At 50.9% G+C, this 18,820-nt stretch overlaps 1 protein-coding gene and 1 long non-coding RNA gene across 6 annotated transcripts in view; one reads left to right on the top strand and one right to left on the bottom strand.

Annotated features, from left to right (window-relative positions):
• The first annotated feature begins 833 nt into the window (after nucleotides 1-833).
• Nucleotides 834-18,820, top strand: part of DHX30 (DExH-box helicase 30) — a 30,525-nt gene continuing 12,538 nt past the window's right edge. For 2 of the 5 annotated variants that reach the window (XM_080973995.1, XM_080973994.1), the window contains exons 1-5: nucleotides 9,704-9,905; nucleotides 11,899-11,916; nucleotides 12,453-12,583; nucleotides 14,269-14,379; nucleotides 16,115-16,473. In XM_080973995.1, the coding sequence (XP_080830121.1) occupies nucleotides 9,716-9,905; nucleotides 11,899-11,916; nucleotides 12,453-12,583; nucleotides 14,269-14,379; nucleotides 16,115-16,473 (809 nt within the window). In that variant the 5' untranslated portion in view covers nucleotides 9,704-9,715. Of the gene's footprint in view, nucleotides 895-4,669; nucleotides 4,725-9,703; nucleotides 9,906-11,898; nucleotides 11,917-12,452; nucleotides 12,584-14,268; nucleotides 14,380-16,114; nucleotides 16,474-18,820 lie in introns of those variants that run through there. The other 3 variants (XM_080973998.1, XM_080973997.1, XM_080973996.1) reach the window with 3 other exon arrangements.
• Nucleotides 4,578-18,662, bottom strand: LOC308459167. The gene is made up of 2 exons (XR_013977833.1): nucleotides 18,283-18,662; nucleotides 4,578-5,096 (listed from the first exon to the last, which is right to left on the bottom strand). It is a non-coding gene; the product is annotated as an uncharacterized lncRNA (long non-coding RNA).

Below are 18,820 nucleotides of genomic sequence, written 5' to 3'. Positions count from 1 at the left end.
GCCGCCCAGAGTGGCTGGGGAAGCCCAGCCAGTTGGGGGCTATAAATAATAAATTATTATTATTATTATTATTATTATTATTATTATTACTGTTGTTGTTGTTGTTATTATTACTTTTTTTAAAAAAAAGAGGTGGGAGAGGGGGGCAAACCCACGCACGCCGCCTCCCGCTCCTTGGGGAAGGGGGGTAGAATATAAAGCGAAATAATTAAATAAATAAAGGAGCAGGGAAAAGAAAGGGGAAAAGAGAAGCAGGCGGCAGCCCGTCAGGTGAAGCCCAGACAGTTGTAGGCGGGGGGGGGGGAGAGAGAGAGGTGATAGGGCGGAGGGACTGAGGGGAGGCGAGTCCCGGGGGAAGGAGAAGGGGCGCCTCACTCACTCACTCACCGGCAGAGGCCCGGAGGCGGCACCGGCCTCCTCCTTCTTCTTCTTCTCCTCCTCCTCCTCCTCCTCCTCTCTCTCCGGGCCTGCCCGTCACCTTCCGCCTTTCCCCTCCAAGCCCCGCCCCCCGCCGCCTCCCATTGGCGTGCTCCGTTGCCTTGGAGAGCCGCGAGCGCCCTCCTCTCGCCCCTCCCCGCCGAAAGCCCCGGCTGCGCTTCCTTCCTTCCTTCCTCCTCCGCTTCCGCTCAGGGACCGGAAGCCGTATCGGCGGCGGCGCGCGGGGGCTGCCGGGAGCCGTAGTCCCGGCGCCCTGAGAGGGAAAAGAGCGAGCCGGCCGGCCAGTCAGGGAAACCAGCGACCCACCCACCCACCGCCTCTCGCCGCCTTCGCCCGCTCCCGCTCGCCCGCCCGCCCGTTCCGCGCAGCCGCCGCGGCCTCGCGCTCCTCCTCCTCCTCCTCCTCCTCCTCGCCCGCCCCTCGGCCAGAGCGGCGAAGAGCAGCGGCGCGAAGGAGGTCGGTGGCCCGTGAGGGAGGAGGGAGAAAGAAGGAGAATAGGCGGCGGCGGCGAAGAGGGAAGGAAAGGAGCGGCCGCCGCCGCCGCCGCTCGTCAGGGAGGGAGGGAGGGAGAGGCGGACGCAGCTGCCGTGAGGCGCTTCGAGGCGGGGGGGGAGATAAATGGGAGGAGGGGGATGCGCAGAGGAGAGGGGGGCTGTGAGGGGGGCGAATTAGGGGGGAGGGGTTGGATGGGGCGGGGGGGGGAGCAGGCCGTGGGGGCGGCGAGGGGGACCGAGGTCTTGGCGGTGAAGGGCGGGGTGGGCGTGGAGTAGAGGTGCTTCTTTTGGGGGGGGGTGAGAGAAAGAGAATCCGCACGAAGGATGGTTTTTTTGGGGGGGGGGCAGTGACAGGTGTTTGGTCCTGCAATGGGACGCCTTGACGTTTGCTTGCAAGGTGGCGCTTTCTCCGTTTTTCCTCCTCGCAACGACAACCCCGTGAGGTAGGCCAGGCGGAGAGGCAGCCGCTTAGCCCTCAGGGAGCTTCGTGGCCGGACCCCGCTCCTCAGGGTCCTCCTGGTCTGGGATGCCACGCTTGGGAGAGGTGGCCAGGCTCCGGATGGATCAGAGGAGGTCTGGGGGGCTTGGTCTGGGGAGAGGGGCCCTAGGGATGGGAGCGCTGTAGGTGTGTCTGGCGAAGGGATGTTGGCGAGTTTGGCATGACGATGGAGGTAATCCTAAGAATTGGACCCAGGGTCTGGAGACAGCGGCTTGGCTAGTGATGGAGGCGAGGTGATGTTGGAAAGCTGTGCAGAACCGAAAGAGTGAGAGTAGGGTTGGTGGTCCTGATGCTGAGGGTGACAAAGGGATGTCTTCAGATCTGATTTAACAGCATCAGAGGTGGGGAAAGCCATGGTTCTGGTGGCAGGGAGGGTGGTAGTTTGGCAAAAGGTAGTTTGGCAGCTGCGTGGATTTCAGTGGGTTGTTGGGAGCGTAAGATTTTCTGGATACCGGGTACTGCCTTCTGGAGCAGAATTCTGCTTAAGGCAGTACCCAGTCAGGTGCGTCCGGATGCTCATGAGTCTCAGTGTTGTTTGTAGACACAATTCCTCTGGGTGTAAGAGGAACAGGTAGATGGGTAACAGGAGGTAGGGCATCAGATCACAAGTAGGCGTCATTATAGGGGAAGAGGATGGGAGTGAGGTTGCATGGAATTGGGATGAAATTAGATTCCTGGGGTTCCAGCCTTATTTTAACGCTGGAATAAAAGCTTGCAAGGGTCAAGTTGGTTTTGATGGCTGGCTGGTGCTGACGGGAGTTGTAGTCCAGAACGTCTGGAGGGCACCAGGTTGGCAAAGGGAGCTGAGAAGCAGTTCTTGTTCTTGGAACATCAGTTGCAGGCAAGTTCAGGTTGGCAGCATTAGCTAGCCTACACTTCTTCTGTTGTAACAAACGGACTAAGAATGAATGGGACATGGACTGGGAGAGGCAGACTGGGATTAATAGCTGTAAAGAATATTCATTGGCAGAGCTCGCTTCTTGATTGATTGAATCAATGGAGAAAACCTAACTCTGGCATTGTGTGCCAAACATCCCAGCCTAAACAAGTGTCTTCAGAATAACTTTGAAGTAGGCTAGGCTGAGATGTGTAGTGACTTGCCCAAATCTCCACCATGCTCTAGGTTTAGCAAGGATTTGAACTTGGACACCACCATCAGTCCCAGTCTCAATCCACAGTTATTAGCCCTAGTCTCTGTTTTATGCCTTTTTGGGGGTGTTCACTTTCTATGTATAAAAAAAAAATATGTAGTAATCACATACTAAACTTGGAGTAGCTATGATGGGGAAACTGTGAGACAGCTGGCACAATGTTCTTCACTGCATGGCTCTTGAACAACAGTTGTTTTTAAGTGCCCAGCATGTCCTGGGAATGTGTGGGTTTGATTCTGCATTGGCTCTTGGATGGGTTTGCAATGACAAAAGGGTGACATATAAGAGGGCATTTCAGTGGGTAGAGGTTTTTTATGCCTGCATGGCAACTCTCACCTGCCAAAACTCTTAAATGTCACTGGGACTGGTACATCCTTTGCCTCCACTGATCCTGTGATGATCCTGGAAAACATATCTTTTATTTGACTGTTGTATGTGGGAACTCTCAGTGGACCTCCATGCAGTCAGCCTTCCTTGGGCACTATGAGAAAAAACTGAATGGACTAAATGTTGCCCAAACTTGCCCATGTCCTTCTGATCCTCCCAACCAAAGTCCCAAATTGCCATGCCTGTCTTTGGTTACGGAGAACAGCCAGTAGGGATGCTGGCTTCTTTATCAGCCTCTGCTCTGGGCCTTTAATAGTGAGTTGATGACGAAGATATTAACACAGGGACTCCAACTCTCATCAGCCCCAGACAGCATGGCTAGTGGTGAGGAATGATGGGAGTTGTAGTCCAGCAAACGTCTGGGGGGCACCATGCTGGCAACCCCCCCTGTTTTCAGGTGGTATGTCTTGGTATGTCTTAAAAGGCTTTATCTGCTGGTTTCCTAAAAGTAAAGCTGCAGTTAAAAGTAGAGGTGCAGTCAGGGCAGCCTGGCTTTTTTCAGGTCAGTTGCGATCCTTGCAGCTCATAAACTCTTTGAATAATTAAGAATGTCTCTTGGGAATATCATGAGGATTTTTCAATCCCTTTGGTTATACTGAATCTTCTTTCATCCTGATAATCAGCACTACTGGTTAGGACCAAACTGTGCTGCTTGGCTTTTCAAACTATAAATAGCAGCTGGGATGGAGTCAGAACCACAGCAAAGTGGGGAGGTGGGTTTAACACTTTCCTTACTGCTCTTTCCCCCAATGTTTTCTTTAGCACCAACTAGGAACTTGGGAGGGATTTTCATGGGTACAAATGGGGGATGGGGTTACCAAACACAAATACGCACTGCTGCTTCTAGTTAAAGTTCTAAAAGGGAAATGTGTCACCAAGTTAAACATTTGTGTGTTTTTTTAATGTGGAGCTTTGCACTTGGGATGGGGCATGGCTGAGTAGTTGGACAAAAAAGATCCCAGCATCAATCCCCATCACCTCCCTCTTTAAAGGATCTCTGTAATGAGGAGAGGGAAGTCCACTAGGAATTGAGATGTATGTGCTGAGATGATGGCGTCCTTGGGATCCTGCGATTTTTAAAAGACTGGTTTCATAGAAAAACCTCCTCCCAAAAGTTGGTTGAAAGGAAGCTGACAAACCCCAGCCAATAAGCCTGACTACACGTGATCATGAGGCATTTGGCTTCCTATCTCTCTCAGAAACACAATATTTACATACAAGTTCTGGTTGGACGGTTGCTTAAAATTTTATTTACAGGTAGTTAGTCGTGTTGGTCTGCTGCAGTCGAAACAAAATACCAACTAAGTTTGTTATTGGTATGAGCTTTTGTATGCATGCACACTTCATCAGATACAGTGGTACCTCAGGTTAAGTGCTTAATTCGTTCCTGAGGTCCTGAAACTGTTCTTAACCTGAAGCACCACTTTAGCTAATGGGGCCTCCCACTGCTGCTGCGCTGCCGGAGTACAATTTCTGTTCTCATCCTGAAGCAAAGTTCTTAACCCAAGGTATTATTTCTGGGTTAGCAGAGTCTGTAACCTGAAGTGTATGTAACCTGAAGCATATGTAACCCGAGGTACCACTGTACTTAGTTGATCTCTAAGGTGCTACTGGAAGGAATTTTTTTATTTTGCTTAAAATTGGTTAGGCTCTCCTTGATACATTTCATCTCCTATCTCTTCTCCCTCTTGTTTTTCCAGGAACTGGACCATTTTGCTCTGCCAGCGATGTTCTCCCTGAATTCATGTAGAAGAGGTAAGAAGGTAGCTGGCCGGAATGGGGTGGGTCATGGAGGAATCACTATTTTTGATGACTAGGGGGAAAAGCTCTAGAACTGGTTCTCTTCTCAGTCACACCAGACCTTTGTGAGACTTGAGCTTTCCCCCTGTGGCAGTGAATGAAATTTCCAGTCACTTTCTATTCACACTGGCTTCAGGTCCTCATGCTGAGCTTCTGACAGGGATGGGGAGTCTGGTGCTCTCCAGCTATTGTTGAACTACAACTTCCAGAAGCCAGCATGGCCAATGGTCAGCGATGGTGGGAGTCTGAATCCAGCAACATCTGAAGAGCTTTAGGTTCCTCATCTTTGGCTTACAGCATTGGCTAGGACGTATTCAGATGTACTACCTAGAAAATGAGAAAGAAGTTGTGGGTCATTGTTGAGCTGAAAATCATCTCATGCCTTTGGCTATGAATTGGTCCATGATCCCAGGTGCGTTTTGCAGATGTTACATCAAGGCTCATTTCAACCAGGCACAACCAAAACATTTGTTACTGAAGCTGCCCATGAGCATGTAATTGGCCTCTAGCTAATAATGACAAACATTCAACGATTCACATCTTTGCAGATCTCCAGTAGCTATTTCGATAGTGACCCTTTCCCTCTCTGCAATGATGCGGGTGGCATTCAACTGTCATGGTTTACCGTATATAGATCTCACATACCCTGCAAACCCAGTTTTCTGTCCATTCTAGCCTTTCCGTTGGTTATCCACATTAGATTAGGCTTTGGTGTTCCCCACCCCCAATCCAATTTGAAATAGGAACGTTCCCCCTTTTTAAACCTCATATATCCCTTTTTCTTAGTTGTGCTGCTTTGCACCACCTTAGTGAGACTGCTGTCCTTGGTGTTGACAACATCTGTACAACATGTTCTCATCTTCTATCATGTTGTCTCTTTCCTCTTTTCCCTAACCAAACTCTCCATTTAGCTCATTACTAGTTTTCCACGTTAGTTGCTCCAGCCATCCGCCATCCTTGTTGTTCTTTCTGAGCTCCTGGCCGTTGATTTTAAAACGAGGTGCTCATGCAGGAATAATGAATTCCTGGGATTGGCTGAAAGAGAGATGATTACTGTGTTCCGCCCGGTGAAGTACTATTATCACCTTTGCAGCCCTTTGGCATAAAGACCCTGCAAATTTTCATCACCAAGAGCAATGCATTCAAGGATTCTTTTCCTAAACGCACACTTGGCTCACTTGTCAGGTGAGTTGGCACGATGATGACATTGGCAGTGGCCGAATCAACTGCAGAACTTGAAAAAGAGACCCCAAGCAGGGCAGGAGTCCTCAGAACAAGGCTAGTGGTTTGTCATGGACTCCATGGTGGTCCTGTGATGGGAGAGGAACACAGCAAAATTACCTTCCTGTCTGCATCAGAAAGACTCAACCATGGCTGGTTCCTTTGAGACAAGAGTGGCAAGTTATGCCTTTAGCCTGACCTGGCGAGCTGCAGGACAAAATGTAGAAATTAAATGCTGTTAAATGCTTTTATGTTGCTTAATAAAAAGTTTTGTGACTTCAAATAAGGAGACGGTTGACTTTTGGCATCTTTCCTACACGTTGCGTGCTCAGAGCTGCAAGCTTTTGTATAGCTGTCCGTGACAAACCACTAGCCAGACTCGTGTAGATGGTTGTCCATCATCTCACCTTTCTCCTTCAGCTCTCTGTTACTGTGCTCTAGCTCTCTCCTCTTCCCGTCAAAGATGGGGTTGCAGCTGCTATTCTTTTCACTGCTGTGTTTTACATACCTGGTTCCTTTCTCTAGAAATACTGTGGAGAGGGGGGAATCCTATTGGTCCACCCTTCCAACCCTGACAGCTGATCCATTCCATGTCCACGGCCTGCTCCCTCCCACTTCTCTCCCGCATATGCCATATTTCTTTAGCCTCACTCTTTGCTCTGTCTCCTTCCACAGACGCAGTTGCCCTCCTTACGTAATCCCTCAGGGATAGACCCACCATCTCTTCTCCTGCCCCTAGCAACCACCTGCTTTGGAAAGCTCTCTCACTCCTGCCCATTAGCCTTTCCTTCAGTTGTTAGGCTGGGAGAAAGGGATTCATTTGCTAGTGTGTGTGGTTGCCGCTGCCACCAAAGTACCTTTTTATGGTGTCTGCGGTAAGCAGAAAAGTTCCTCTTTCATTTGTTACTAGGAGCACTAAGGTATAAACTGTCCATGTCACCTGAAAACAGTAATGAGAGCAGAAACACAAAAACCACCAAACATCCCCTACAGGTGCCGTTTCATCTGCACAGCTAGTCCACCCAGCAGTGGCGGAACTGGACGACGCCCCTTGCAGCTGCACAAGGGAAGCATTGGTTTTCATGCAGCAGCAGCACTTCTGCCAGCATTTGCCAACCTGGTGCCTACCAGACGTTTTGCATCAGCCCCGTCATTGTATGGCCTTGCTGACTGGGGCCAATGGCAGTTGTCTACCAGATGTTTTGTACAAACCTGGTTGGCCAAGGCCAGCGATCACACTCCTGGCAGCTATCTTAACTATATCCGGCGCTGTGGTGCAAAGCTCCTTCTGCCCCCCCCCCCCCGTTTCCCAGAGTTGTCAACCTTTTATTAGGGAGGACGGGGCTGGGGGAGGCGGGCAGTGGCTGGAGGGTGGGGAAGAGGCGGAGGCTGGACACGGCGCCTCCCAGCTCCGCTGGACACTTGTGATGTGGTGGCCATGGTAGACAGAGGCTCCAGGCACGGTGCTGCTTGGGCGTGGCATGGCGGGCGAGGGTGGCGAGCTGATGCCTGGAGGCCTCCACCTCTTCCCTGGCACCCTCCAGAACTTGGTGCCATGGCGCCCCGCGCCACTAGCCTCTGTGGGTAAGATGCCCCTACTGGCAGCGTTAACCTGCTCCCCCAACCACATTTATTTGAAATCCAATTAAAGCTATTTAATTAATTTAACAAAATTGATGCGCTTGATCCAGTGATACCAGCTTTTCAATGTCTGATTGTCACTGACACCCCTCGCTTCCTAGTGCCCCCTCCCTAGGTAATCCCTAGGTATGTCCCCTCCTTTCCATTCCTGTGCAGTAAGGAGAAAGGTGTCTGGCTGCATAACAAGCCACCTTGTGACTACCCTAAAGCACTGGAATTCCTTGTGACTGTTCCCCCATGCTACTTTTCCAGACTCCCACTTGTGTATTTCAACAAAACTCTGTGTTGGTTCTCCCTTCATGTGTGTTACACATAGCCTTGTGGTCTTGTGCTGTGCACTTTGATGTGATAACCTTACTTCAGCTTGTGTGACTACAGTGGCACGGACTTCAGCATAGCCTTGCACCCACCAGGGCAAGAGAGTGGTCATGACCCTGCCCTCCAATCCTTGCCCAGTGTCAGTGGGCACAATTATCTGCTTCACTCTGTCTGCAGGCTTCTTGCACTGGGGTGGGACTTGATTTCCATATGTTGACCTTATTATACGAACTTAGTCATTAGCTTGACAAAGAGCAGAACAGAGCATTGAGGCCATGTTAAGGTTGAGAAGCCTCCATTCTTACATGTTTTAAAATTACCTTTGGATATGACAGGAGTTACTGTGTGTCATAAGACACATTGTTCAAGCTAACTTCCTTATGGGGGGGGGGGGTTGTCTTCATTACGGGTTTAATAGGCACACAGCAGGTAAGTTCAACTGGGCCACATGTCTCCCTGCTTGGAAGAGCTTCTTGTGTGCCCATGTTTATAATTTTTTTTGCAAAGCACTGGCTCTTTATTTTAAACAAGTTTTTTATCTTATGAGCCAATCCTATGAACTTTTGCTGTAGCAACGAAGCATTCTGGACCAAGGACAATTCCCACTGGATCAGTACCACCTTGCTTCTTGAAGCAAAGCTGTAGCATTCTGAGTTTTCCTGGGCTGTTTTGCAAGCCCCAGCATCATTTGCTCCGTGCTGCCTTGCTTACAAGGCAGCAGCACTGCGGACAGACAATACATCAAGAAAACAGGCAGACTTTGGCAGAGGCCATTTGTTCACAGAACTGTTGACCCACATTCAGGCTGTTAGTGTGGACCCAACCATGCCAGCAGAGCGGCAGCCATCTGAATTCTTGTACCTCTGCTGGCCTCTCTTGACAACCTTTGTTTCTTTTGTCTTTTTGAAAGCCCTGGCTATCTAAAGTGGTTGTGATCTGTGCAGTTTTCGAAAGAAAGCCACGAGGCTTCCAGTTCCCTTCGGAGCAACACTTACGTTGTCATTTCAATAACATAACGGGTGTTTTAAGATCCTACAGGACTGGAAAATTAAGGGGCTTCACCTTTTAGGCTGCAGGTATTGCAGCCCATTATGATGAGGACAGGGATGCGGCTGGCGCTGTGGGTTAAACCACAGAGCCTAGGGCTTGCCGATCAGAAGGTCGGCGGTTCGAATCCCCGCAACAGGGCGAGCTCCCGTTGCTCGGTCCCTGCTCCTGCCAACCTAGCAGTTTGAAAGCACAAAGTGCAAGTAGATAAATAGGTACTGCTCCGGCGGGAAGGTAAACGGCGTTTCCGTGCGCTGCTCTGGTTTGCCAGAAGCGGCTTAGTCATGCTGGCCACATGACCTGGAAGCTGTACGCCGGCTCCCTCCGCCAAGAAAGCGAGATGAGCGCCGCAACCCCAGAGTCGGCCACGACTGGACCTAATGGTCAGGGGTCCCTTTACTATGATGAGGACACCCACAAATAAGCCGGGAGAGAGGGGTGGGCCCACCAAAGCCGCTCCTCGGCTCTTTGCCTAAATCCGAGGGGGCAGCAAGCACTTTTCCCCTGGCTCCGGAGAGGAGGGTCGGGGCTGGGGTCCTGCTGCTGGGTTGAGTCCGCCCGCCTGCCTGCCTGCCTGCCTGCCTTTGTGGCCTCCCTGCGCTTCACCCCGGCGCCCTGCAGGGGGCGCGCCGCGGAAGGCGGAGGCGCCCCTCTGGGCTTTGTGCGCGTGCGCCCCGCTCCTGCGTCGCGGCCGGCGTGCGAGCCTGCCTCCTTCCAAGATGGCGGCGTCCAGCCGGCTCCTGCAGATGCTGCTCGACGGCGCCGCCGGGCCGCTGTGGCGAGCGCAGCCCACGCTGCGTCGCTCGTTGCGGAGGGGCCTGTGCGAGCGCGCGGCCGGCGCGGGGCAGGCGCAGCAGGCGGAGGACGACGACGACGGAGGCGCCGACGGCGGCGACATGGGCCGCCAAGGTGAGCCGGCGGCGCCGGTTGCTGGCTCGCCTTAGGCCGGGTGGCGGCGGTGGGGCAGGGCAGCGGGCGGAGGGAGACTCTCCCCTCAATTCCCGGCCTCATGGAAGCGGGGTGAGGGCTATGGGCGAAGGGCATGAGACCCCCGCGCCGGTGCTCCTGCTGGCCTTCCCCCCCCCCCCGGCCTTTTGAGGGCGCCTCTCTCGCCCGCGCGCCCGCACTTGGAGGCGATGCGGCGCGCTTCTAACGGAGCTGGACGCGGTCAAGGTCACGCGCCGCACGTGCTCGCATCCCCCCCTTCCCCCGGCAAGCGAGAAATGAACCTTAAGGTGCCGGGGGGGGAGGGGCCTTCGCTTCGGCTTCCTAAAGCATGCGTAGGCAAGCTAAGGCCCGGGGGCCGGATCCGGCCCGCGGACGGTCAGGGAATCAACATGAGTAGAATGTGTCCTTTTATTTAAAATGCATCTCTGGGTTATTTGTAGGGCCTGCCTGGTGTTTTTACATGCGAAGAATGTGTGCTCCTATTTAAAATGCATCTCGGGGGTATTTGTGGGGCATAGGAATTCGTTCATATTTTTTTTTCCAAAATATGGTCCAGCCCCCCACAAGGTTTGAGGGACAGTGGTCCGGCCCACGGCTGAAAAAGGTTGCTGACCCCTGGCCTAAAAGAAGCGAGGAGTTTCCCTAGGCGTTAGGCCCACCCTAGAGGGTGATTTCACTTGCAGTCTGTTCTAGAGCCCCCCCCCCCTGCTTGGGTGGGGGTCTGGCTCAAAAGAGCATCCCATAAGCAGGAAGCATTCTTGGACTTTAGGGAGGCGAGGAGGATCAGGAAGGTGAGCAGACTTTCAGCTGGTATTGTCTTTTACTGGGGCCTCTGAGCTCCAGAATTGGTTTTCAGTGCCAAGTAACCTCCTAGAAGGCCAGGGTTGAAGCAATGGGATCTGTGCTACTGTTTAATTCACTCTGCTGCTTTGAGTAAATTTGATGCTGTAGTTTAGTGTGAAATCTTTGCAAATATTGGTTTAGCAGGTTTTTACCAGCCCACCTTTTCTCTTAATAAAAAGGATGAGTCGGTGGCACACCACTTCAAAGCACAAAGTGCATTTTCAAATATAAAAAATGTTGGGTGTGTGGTAGTGATCTCTGTGGTTGTGTTGGTCCATAAGGGGAAACTCCAAAGTCCACAGTGGTGCAGAATATTAATTATGATCAATCAAAATGCCACAGAATTGTGGCGAGCTCTGGAGTTCCCCAAAACTTTTTTTCGAGCAAGCAGGAATTAGGGGGAGGAGGAAACATTTTTTTAAAAAAAACTACTGTACTAACATTAGATGGAGGCCAGTCTGTAAACTCTTTTCCAAGCTGGTGATTGTAGGCTGATTACAAGCCAGACTTTTGAGTTCTCAGAGATGGGGAGCAACTAATAATTGTGGCTTCAAAGCCCAATACATGACACTTTTTCTGACATGTTCTCCTGCCAGGTGATGGTCTGCTGGGTGCCTTGCAGGGTGGATGCAATTCCCCATCCTGATCTACAAGCTGACCTCTTGGCTACGCCGTCAATCTATGTATTTTTTGTACTTTTTATCCTTGTTCCCCTCACCACCTGCTTTGTACAACATTGTGCCTGATGAAGGCTTCTGGAGAGCTCAGAAGCTTCCCACACCTTTGTTGGTCCCAGCTGTGGATTTTGAAGGTTGTTCTTGTATTTAAACCTAAATTGTGTCTGATGATTGGTGTTCTATTGAGAACTTCTAAGTTGGGAAATGACCTGAAATGAATGGCTCCATTGCGGAATTCTTAGTAGGAAGTCTCTGCTCTTTGTCATGGTACCATATTTTATTTTATTTTTAAAAAGAAAACCCATAAGCTTCTGTTTTCTGGGAGTTTATGGGGTTGGCACTGAAGGTACCATAGGGGTATATCCATCTGTTTAAGCTCCACCTTCTCAAACCTTTTTTTATTCTGGATCTTTTCCTTCTTGCTTTCCTCTTAGATAGGACAATGCAAGGAGGTGAGTCAATTTCACTTTCACTTCTCCTTTGTTGGCAAGTCTAGCTGCTGCCATAGCGTGTGTGTGTGTGTGTGTGTGTGTGTGTGTGTAGGATTGATCTCTGTTATCTAGATATGGTTTCTATTGAACTCTTATTGTATGAACACTTTAAAGATGTTTTTGCTGTCTTCAGCTCAAACATCTGAGCTAGCTAAACGCTTGTGCAAGGTGGTTTGAGCATGTGGAGTTCTCGAAGCAGAGGGCCAGTTGATGCAATGCACCTTCACCACACATCAAAAGCTCACTGTGCACCAGTGGTTTGTGTAAATCAGCCCCCAAGAGCAGCTAGCCCTGGGAGTTAGGATAAGACACCTTTTCCTGGTGTCTTGAATCCTGGTAAACGGACCTCAAGGCTGAGTCTGCCTAATCTGCCGTCTGCAACATTGGACATTGCTGACCTCACATGGATGACAGATGCATTGCATGATTCATTTGTCTTGTGAAGTCTTCTCAGTTTGACAGGAGGTTAATTCTCCCATCCCACAATCTTCTTTCAGATTCAAGAGATTTACTGAAGGAATTTCCCCAGCCTAAAAATTTGCTCAACAGCGTCATTGGAAGAGCTCTTGGCATTTCCCATGCAAGAGACAAGCTGGTGTATATCCACACCAATGGGCCACGGAAAAAGGTAAACTGTCTGCAGCACCTAAAGCAATGGATGGAAGTGGCAGAGAAGCAAGTTCTTGCTCGGTGTTCGAAACTCCCATTGTTCTAGGCGCATTTTGCAACAGGGAATTTCATTAGCGCGAGCAGTTTCTGAGTTCTGGGCGCAGTACTGTGCCTAAGATTTCAGATTAAAACTGCATAGTGGAAGGAAAGGAGGACCTTTTTCTGCCTCCCCACTTCAAGCCACTCTCTGAAGACTTAATAATAATAATAATAATAATTTTTTATTTATACCCCGCCCTCCCCAGCCATGGCCGGGCTCAGAGCGGCTTACAAGCAATAATAAAAACAAGATGAATGATTACAACTTAAAAACAAAAATAAAATACAACATTAAAATAATGGAACATTAAAATATTAAAATGTAGCCTCATCGCAGGAGAAGGAAAAGAAAAAAGAAAGAGAGGGAGGGAGGGAATCAAATTGGCTCCAAGCCAAAGGCCAGGCAGAACAACTCTGTCTTACAGGCCCTGCGGAAAGAAATCAGATCCTGCAGGGCCCTGGTCTCATGAGGCAGAGCGTTCCACCAGGCCGGAGCCAGAGTTGAAAAGGCCCTGGCTCTGGTTGAAGCCAATCTAACTTCCTTAGGGCCTGGGACCACTAGGGTGTTGTTATTTATGGACCTTGAGGCTCTCCGTGGGGCATACCAGGAGAGGCGGTCCTGTAGGTACGGGGGTCCTAGGCCGTGAAGGGCTTTAAAGATCAAAAGCAGCACCTTAAATCTGACCCTGTACTCCACCGGGAGCCAGTGCAGCTTGAAAAGCACTGGGTGAATATGCTCCCATGGCAGAGACCCCGTGAGGAGCCTCGCTGCAGCATTCTGTACCCGCTGGAGTTTCTGGGACAACTTCAAGGGCAGCCCCGCGTAGAGCGAATTACAGTAGTCAAGCCTGGAGATGACCGTCACATGGATCACTGTGGCCAGGTCGGGGCGGGAAAGGTAAGGGACCAACTGCTAGATGCGGCGAAGGTGGAAAAATGTTGCCTTGGCTGTTGCTGTAACTTGCGCCTCCATGGAAAGGGAGGCGTCAAGGATTACACCCAAACTCTTAACGGAAGGCAATGGCACTAATTGGGCCCCCGCAAGAGAAGGGAGTTGGTCCCTCATCCCCATGCCATCCCGACCCAGCCATAGGACCTCTGTCTTCGAAGGATTTAGTTTCAATCGGCTCCCACGAAACCATCCAGCTACAGCTTCCAAGCATCTGGTCAGTGTGTTCGGGGTCGAGTCGGTGTGGCCATCCATCAGCAGACAGAGCTGAGTGTCATCAGCATATTGGTGACAGCCCAGCCCAAAGCTCCGGATAATCTGGGCAAGGGGGCGCATAAAGACTTGAGAAGAGACCCTCTTAAGAATATTAGGGAGGTGGGCAGCGGAAGGACTAGGCCTAGACGCGCCTAGACGTTCCATTATTGCACCCATAATTTTGGTTTAAGGTGCCATTTAGCTCCTAGCTTTCCTTTGTGTGAGAGCTTCTTGTGGGCATAAGATTATGGGTGAAAATGTCTCTTAAGGTGAAGCTGCATGTGAGGAGAGCTGGTGCTTGCTGTGTTGACTGCTGTGCTCTGTTAAGAAGGCACAGGATGCTCAGAAGCGGCATATATGAGCAGTATGCCTGACCTCTTGCCTTCTTTGTCCTTCTGCAGAAAGTCACGCTGCTCATCAAGTGGCCAAAGAACGTGGAAGTGGAAGGCTATGGGACCAAAAAGATCGACGCTGAGCGGCAGGCTGCAGCCGCTGCTTGCCAGCTCTTCAAGGTGATCCGGGGGTTGGGGTTTGTTGTCGGGGGGGGGGGGCATCCTTCATTTCCTGTCCCTGTCCCATCCTCTCACATGCTCATGCCTCACCCTGTGGCCAATTCTTGCTTTCATTTTACCAGCAACATCCTTATATATACACAGACACCTAGTATGATTCCAAAGACCACTAGGAAGACTTGCCCTCTGGCTGCAGGGGGTTCCCTGAACTTTTTCTGCCATTTTGGGCCTTCCATATCCAGAGCCAGGCAGTGGGCGGTGCTGTAGGATTAAATGGGTTTTTGAGAGGTGAGGTGCAGTAGGCAGTTTTGGATTTGCGTTCCTGTAATGGTAGCCGTCCCAAACTTTAGGGGTTCAGCAAGCCAGAAGTGGAAGAGCTGCTGGTCTGTTTGACACCCCACTCCCAAGTTACATTAGAGGAAGGCGGAAGGGAAGTCTTGTTTCCCCACCAGTGCTTCAAATCACATTCAGTGAGTGACAGTTGCTGTCAAAAACTAAGTCAAGCTTGCATGCTGGTCATGCGTGTCAAAGGCACAAATCTCTATTATTATTATTATTATTATTATTATTATTATTACACCCTTCATCTGCAGATCTCAGGGAGGTTCATGACATAAAAATTCAATATACGTTATAAAAGTGAGAACGAAAACAAACAAAACAATACCCCCGTCCCCACGAATACATTTAAAAGGGATATAGGATATTAATTTTCATCCCAGGTGTCTCCAGCTTTCTCCTCTGCCTCTCCCCACCCCGTCCTATGGACTGCCATCGCGCCTACAAATTTCTGTGCTGTTTGCAAATCCTGCACAGTATCCTACTTCTGGTGGTCTGCGTGTAAAAATGTGCATTAAATGAACGAATGAATGTGTATTATTACAACCAAACAGCCAGCTCACAGATGTGCATTGTTGCACTATGGCAGCCTTCACTAACCTGGTGCCTTCCGGGTTTTTCGATGGGGGGTTGTGGTCCAAAACATATCGCTGGCACCAGGTTGGCGAAGGCTGCGGCATCAGAAGGAAATGTCAGCAATGGGATGCTAAAACCACGGTGAGCAAGAAACATGTGCCTTTTCTGTAAAGGGGAGTGGTTTTCAAATGAAGTTACTGATACTGGCATAAAAAGTTTGCTCCTGAACTTTTGCTGTTTTTACCGATGTCATCTTGAATCCATGTATCTGTATAAAACAATGTGCCTTTGAAACTTGGCTTTCCATTGTTCCTCTCTTGCCCACGCACCCTTCCTGCTCCAGAGCCTGAAATGCCCCTCTGCCATGCTCTGGGTCCAGACCAGCCACCTTAACCTGGTCCCTTCCAGGTGTTTTGGACCGCAGCTCCCATTAGCCCAATCATCCCATGGCTGTCCTGACCGCACCCGATGCGGATTGCAGCCTGAAACAACTGCAGCATGCCAGTTTACGGAAGGCTCTGCTAGTCAGCCATCTTACTCCCCTTCTCCTTGTCCTTGCTGAAATCTGAGACCCTGCATCCAGGCCACGCAACCCTAAACCCCCAGTTCGGTCCTTCGTTGCTCTCCCTGACATTGGCAGGTGTAAGAACCAGCTCAAAAGTGACGAGAAAGACCTGCAGTTGCCGGTCATTGGGGCAGTACTGGGCTAGCTGAACAAAGAAGTCCGGCTTCTTTCTGACGCAGCTCTGAGTGGTTTAAAACACCCTTTTCTTTCACCCTTCCAGCCATCTTGACCGCCTTTCCTTTCCTCCCTGCGCAGGGCTGGGGTCTGCTGGGTCCCCGAAACGAGCTCTTTGATGCCGCAAAGTACCGCATCCTTGCTGAGCAGCTGGGCTGCCCCGATGAGCGGTGGTACTCAGAGGGCAGCCGGTGGCGCTCCAAGTCCGGGCCGTCTCTGGCTGACCTCTCGACCTGCTGGAGGAGGATGGAGCCTAGCGAGCCCATCCAGTCCCTGGAGCACAACAGGCTCCCCAAACCCATCCGGAAGGAGGAGCTGGAAGAAGGGGAGCTGGAGGAAGGGGAGCTGGAGGAAGGGGAGCTGGAGGAAGACACCATCGATGTCTCCGATTACTTGTCCATGGCGCATCCAGGGGCCCGCACCCCACCCAGAGACATGAGGTAGGTGAACCCCGGAGCCCTGAAGGGCATGGGCCTTTCATGCATTCTGGACTCACAGCTGCCCATGGAGGCGCAGGTCAATTCTGTGTCCAGGGCAGCTGTCTACCAGCTCCATCTGGTACGCTGGCTGGGACCCTACCTGCCCACAGACTGTCTCACCAAAGTGGTGCATGCTCTGGTTATCTCTTGCTTGGACTACTGCAATGCACTCTATGTGGGGCTACCTTTGAAGGTGACTCGGAAACGACAACTACCGTATTTTTCGCCCTATAAGACGCACTTTTCCCCCTCCAAAAATAGAGGGGAAATGTGTGTGCGTCCTATGGGGTGAATGCAGGCTTTTGCTGAAGCTTGGAGAGCGAGAGGGGTCGGTGCGCACCGACCCCTCTCGCTCTCCAGGCTTCAGGAAGCTATCCATAAGCCTGGGGAGCCCGTGGGAGTTCCCCCAGGGCTCCCTAGGCTGCGGATAGCAGCCTGCTGCATGGAGCGCGGGGCGCGCTGAAGCAGAGCGCCCCGCGCTTTGGGCAGATCTCCGTAGCCTAGGAAGCCCTGCGGGAGTTCCCTTGGCTGGGGGGGGGGAATAAAAAAAATTTTCTTCCCCCCCCCCAAAAAAAAACTAGGTGCGTCCTATGGGCCGGTGCGTCCTATAGGGCGAAAAATACGGTAATCCAGAATGCAGCAGCTAGACTGGTGACTGGGAGTGGCTGCCAGTACGTTTCCGAGCACAATTCAAAGTTTTGGTGCTGACCTTTAAAGCCCTAAACGGCCTCAGTCCAGTATACCTGAAGGAGCGCTTCCACCCCCATCGTTCTGCCCAGACACTGAGGTCCAGCGCTGAGGGCCTTCTGGCGGTTCCCTCGCTGTGAGAAGCCAAGTTACAGGGAACCAGGCAGAGGGCTTCTCGGTAGTGGCGCCTGCCCTGTCGAATGCCCTCCCACCAGATGTCAAAGAGAAAAACAACTACCAGACATCTGAAGGCAGCCCTGTTTAGGGAAGCTTTTAATGTTTAACAGGTTATTGTATTTTGGTGTTCTGCTGGAAGCCGCCCAGAGTGGCTGGGGAAACCCAGCCAGATGGGCGGGGTATAAATAAAGTATTATTATTATTATTATTATTATGCACACGTGGCATCAGCTTGGGGTCAGGCCTTTGTGTGCTGGCATGGCCCTCGGGGCAGCATTGATAATGCCCTTGGCAGGATCTTTTGAGAATTCTCCAGGTTCTTTCTTAGCTGTATTTATACACTGCCAGGTTTTTTTGGGGTGGGGCTTAAAGTAGTTTACAAAAAGAAAGATAGAATAAAATTACCAAGAAGTAAAATTAACAGTAATAATTTAGGACTTCGGAAAAGTTAAAATAGCAGAAGATTAAAAACAGGTTAATGCTCGCATCACTTTTCCGAATATCTGGGTAGGCCTGCCTAAACAGGAGTTTTTAGCAGGTGCCAAAAAAAGTACAGTGAAGGCGCCTGCCTGGTATCAATAGGTAGGGAGTTCCAAAGTGCGGGTGCCGCTATACTAAAAGATCGAGTTCTTACAGATGCGGAATGGGCATTTTACGGCATCTGAAGTAGTGCCAGTTCTGCCAATCACAGCAGGAAGACAATCTCAACAGATGAACTGGTCCCACAGTTGTTAAGAGCTTTATATGCTAAGTGTAGCACTTTGAACCTGAGCTGGTAGCAAATCAACAACCATTGCAGCTCTGTAATTCCACCAGTCCATAGTGTATTCGTTTTACATGTGTGTGCCTAATCCTCAGGTGACATGAGGAGCAGTGAGTTTACCGCCCCCTTCCTGCGTGCCTCACCTGCTGGTCTGAGCTGTGCTTCTCCTGCCTGCAAATGCAGCCTCCTCCATCCCCTTCTTGCTCGGGTGTGGTGTGTGGAGGGAGGGAGGGAGGAGCTGGGTGATCCTGGCCACGTTCTGGAATGCCACGGGGGTTCTGGAGTCAGTGTGATGCAAACAATTTCCAGAGCACAGAACAGCATTGCCTTTGGGAGCAAGAAGCACCTTATAGTTCACCAATCCGGCTCAAACGTGTCTCCATCTGTTAGGAACATCAGCTCTCCTGTTTTACGTTTTTTAGAGGCTAGTGGGGAAGAAACGGGGGTCTTTTCCTGGTAGCCGCGTAAAGAAAACGGAAAGCCAGGAAGACACGTTTCTGCCTTGGAAGTGGCGTGTCCAAGTGTGGCTTCTAGCCCCCCTCAAATTCTACTTCCCCCCGTATCAGTGTCCTGAACGAATACTCCAAGCCATACTTGGCAGTTCATAATAAAACGGGGGAATAATCTATTTGGATGCACCGTTGCATAAATCCTGTATCTCCCAGCCGCTCTTTAGTGGGT

This window comes from Podarcis pityusensis (assembly GCF_964106645.2).
Source record: "Podarcis pityusensis genome assembly, chromosome: 12".
NCBI classification, from domain to species: domain Eukaryota; kingdom Metazoa; phylum Chordata; class Lepidosauria; order Squamata; family Lacertidae; genus Podarcis; species Podarcis pityusensis.
The sequence above is the reverse complement of the archived record's forward strand: the minus strand, read 5'-3'. Positions and strand labels throughout refer to the sequence as shown.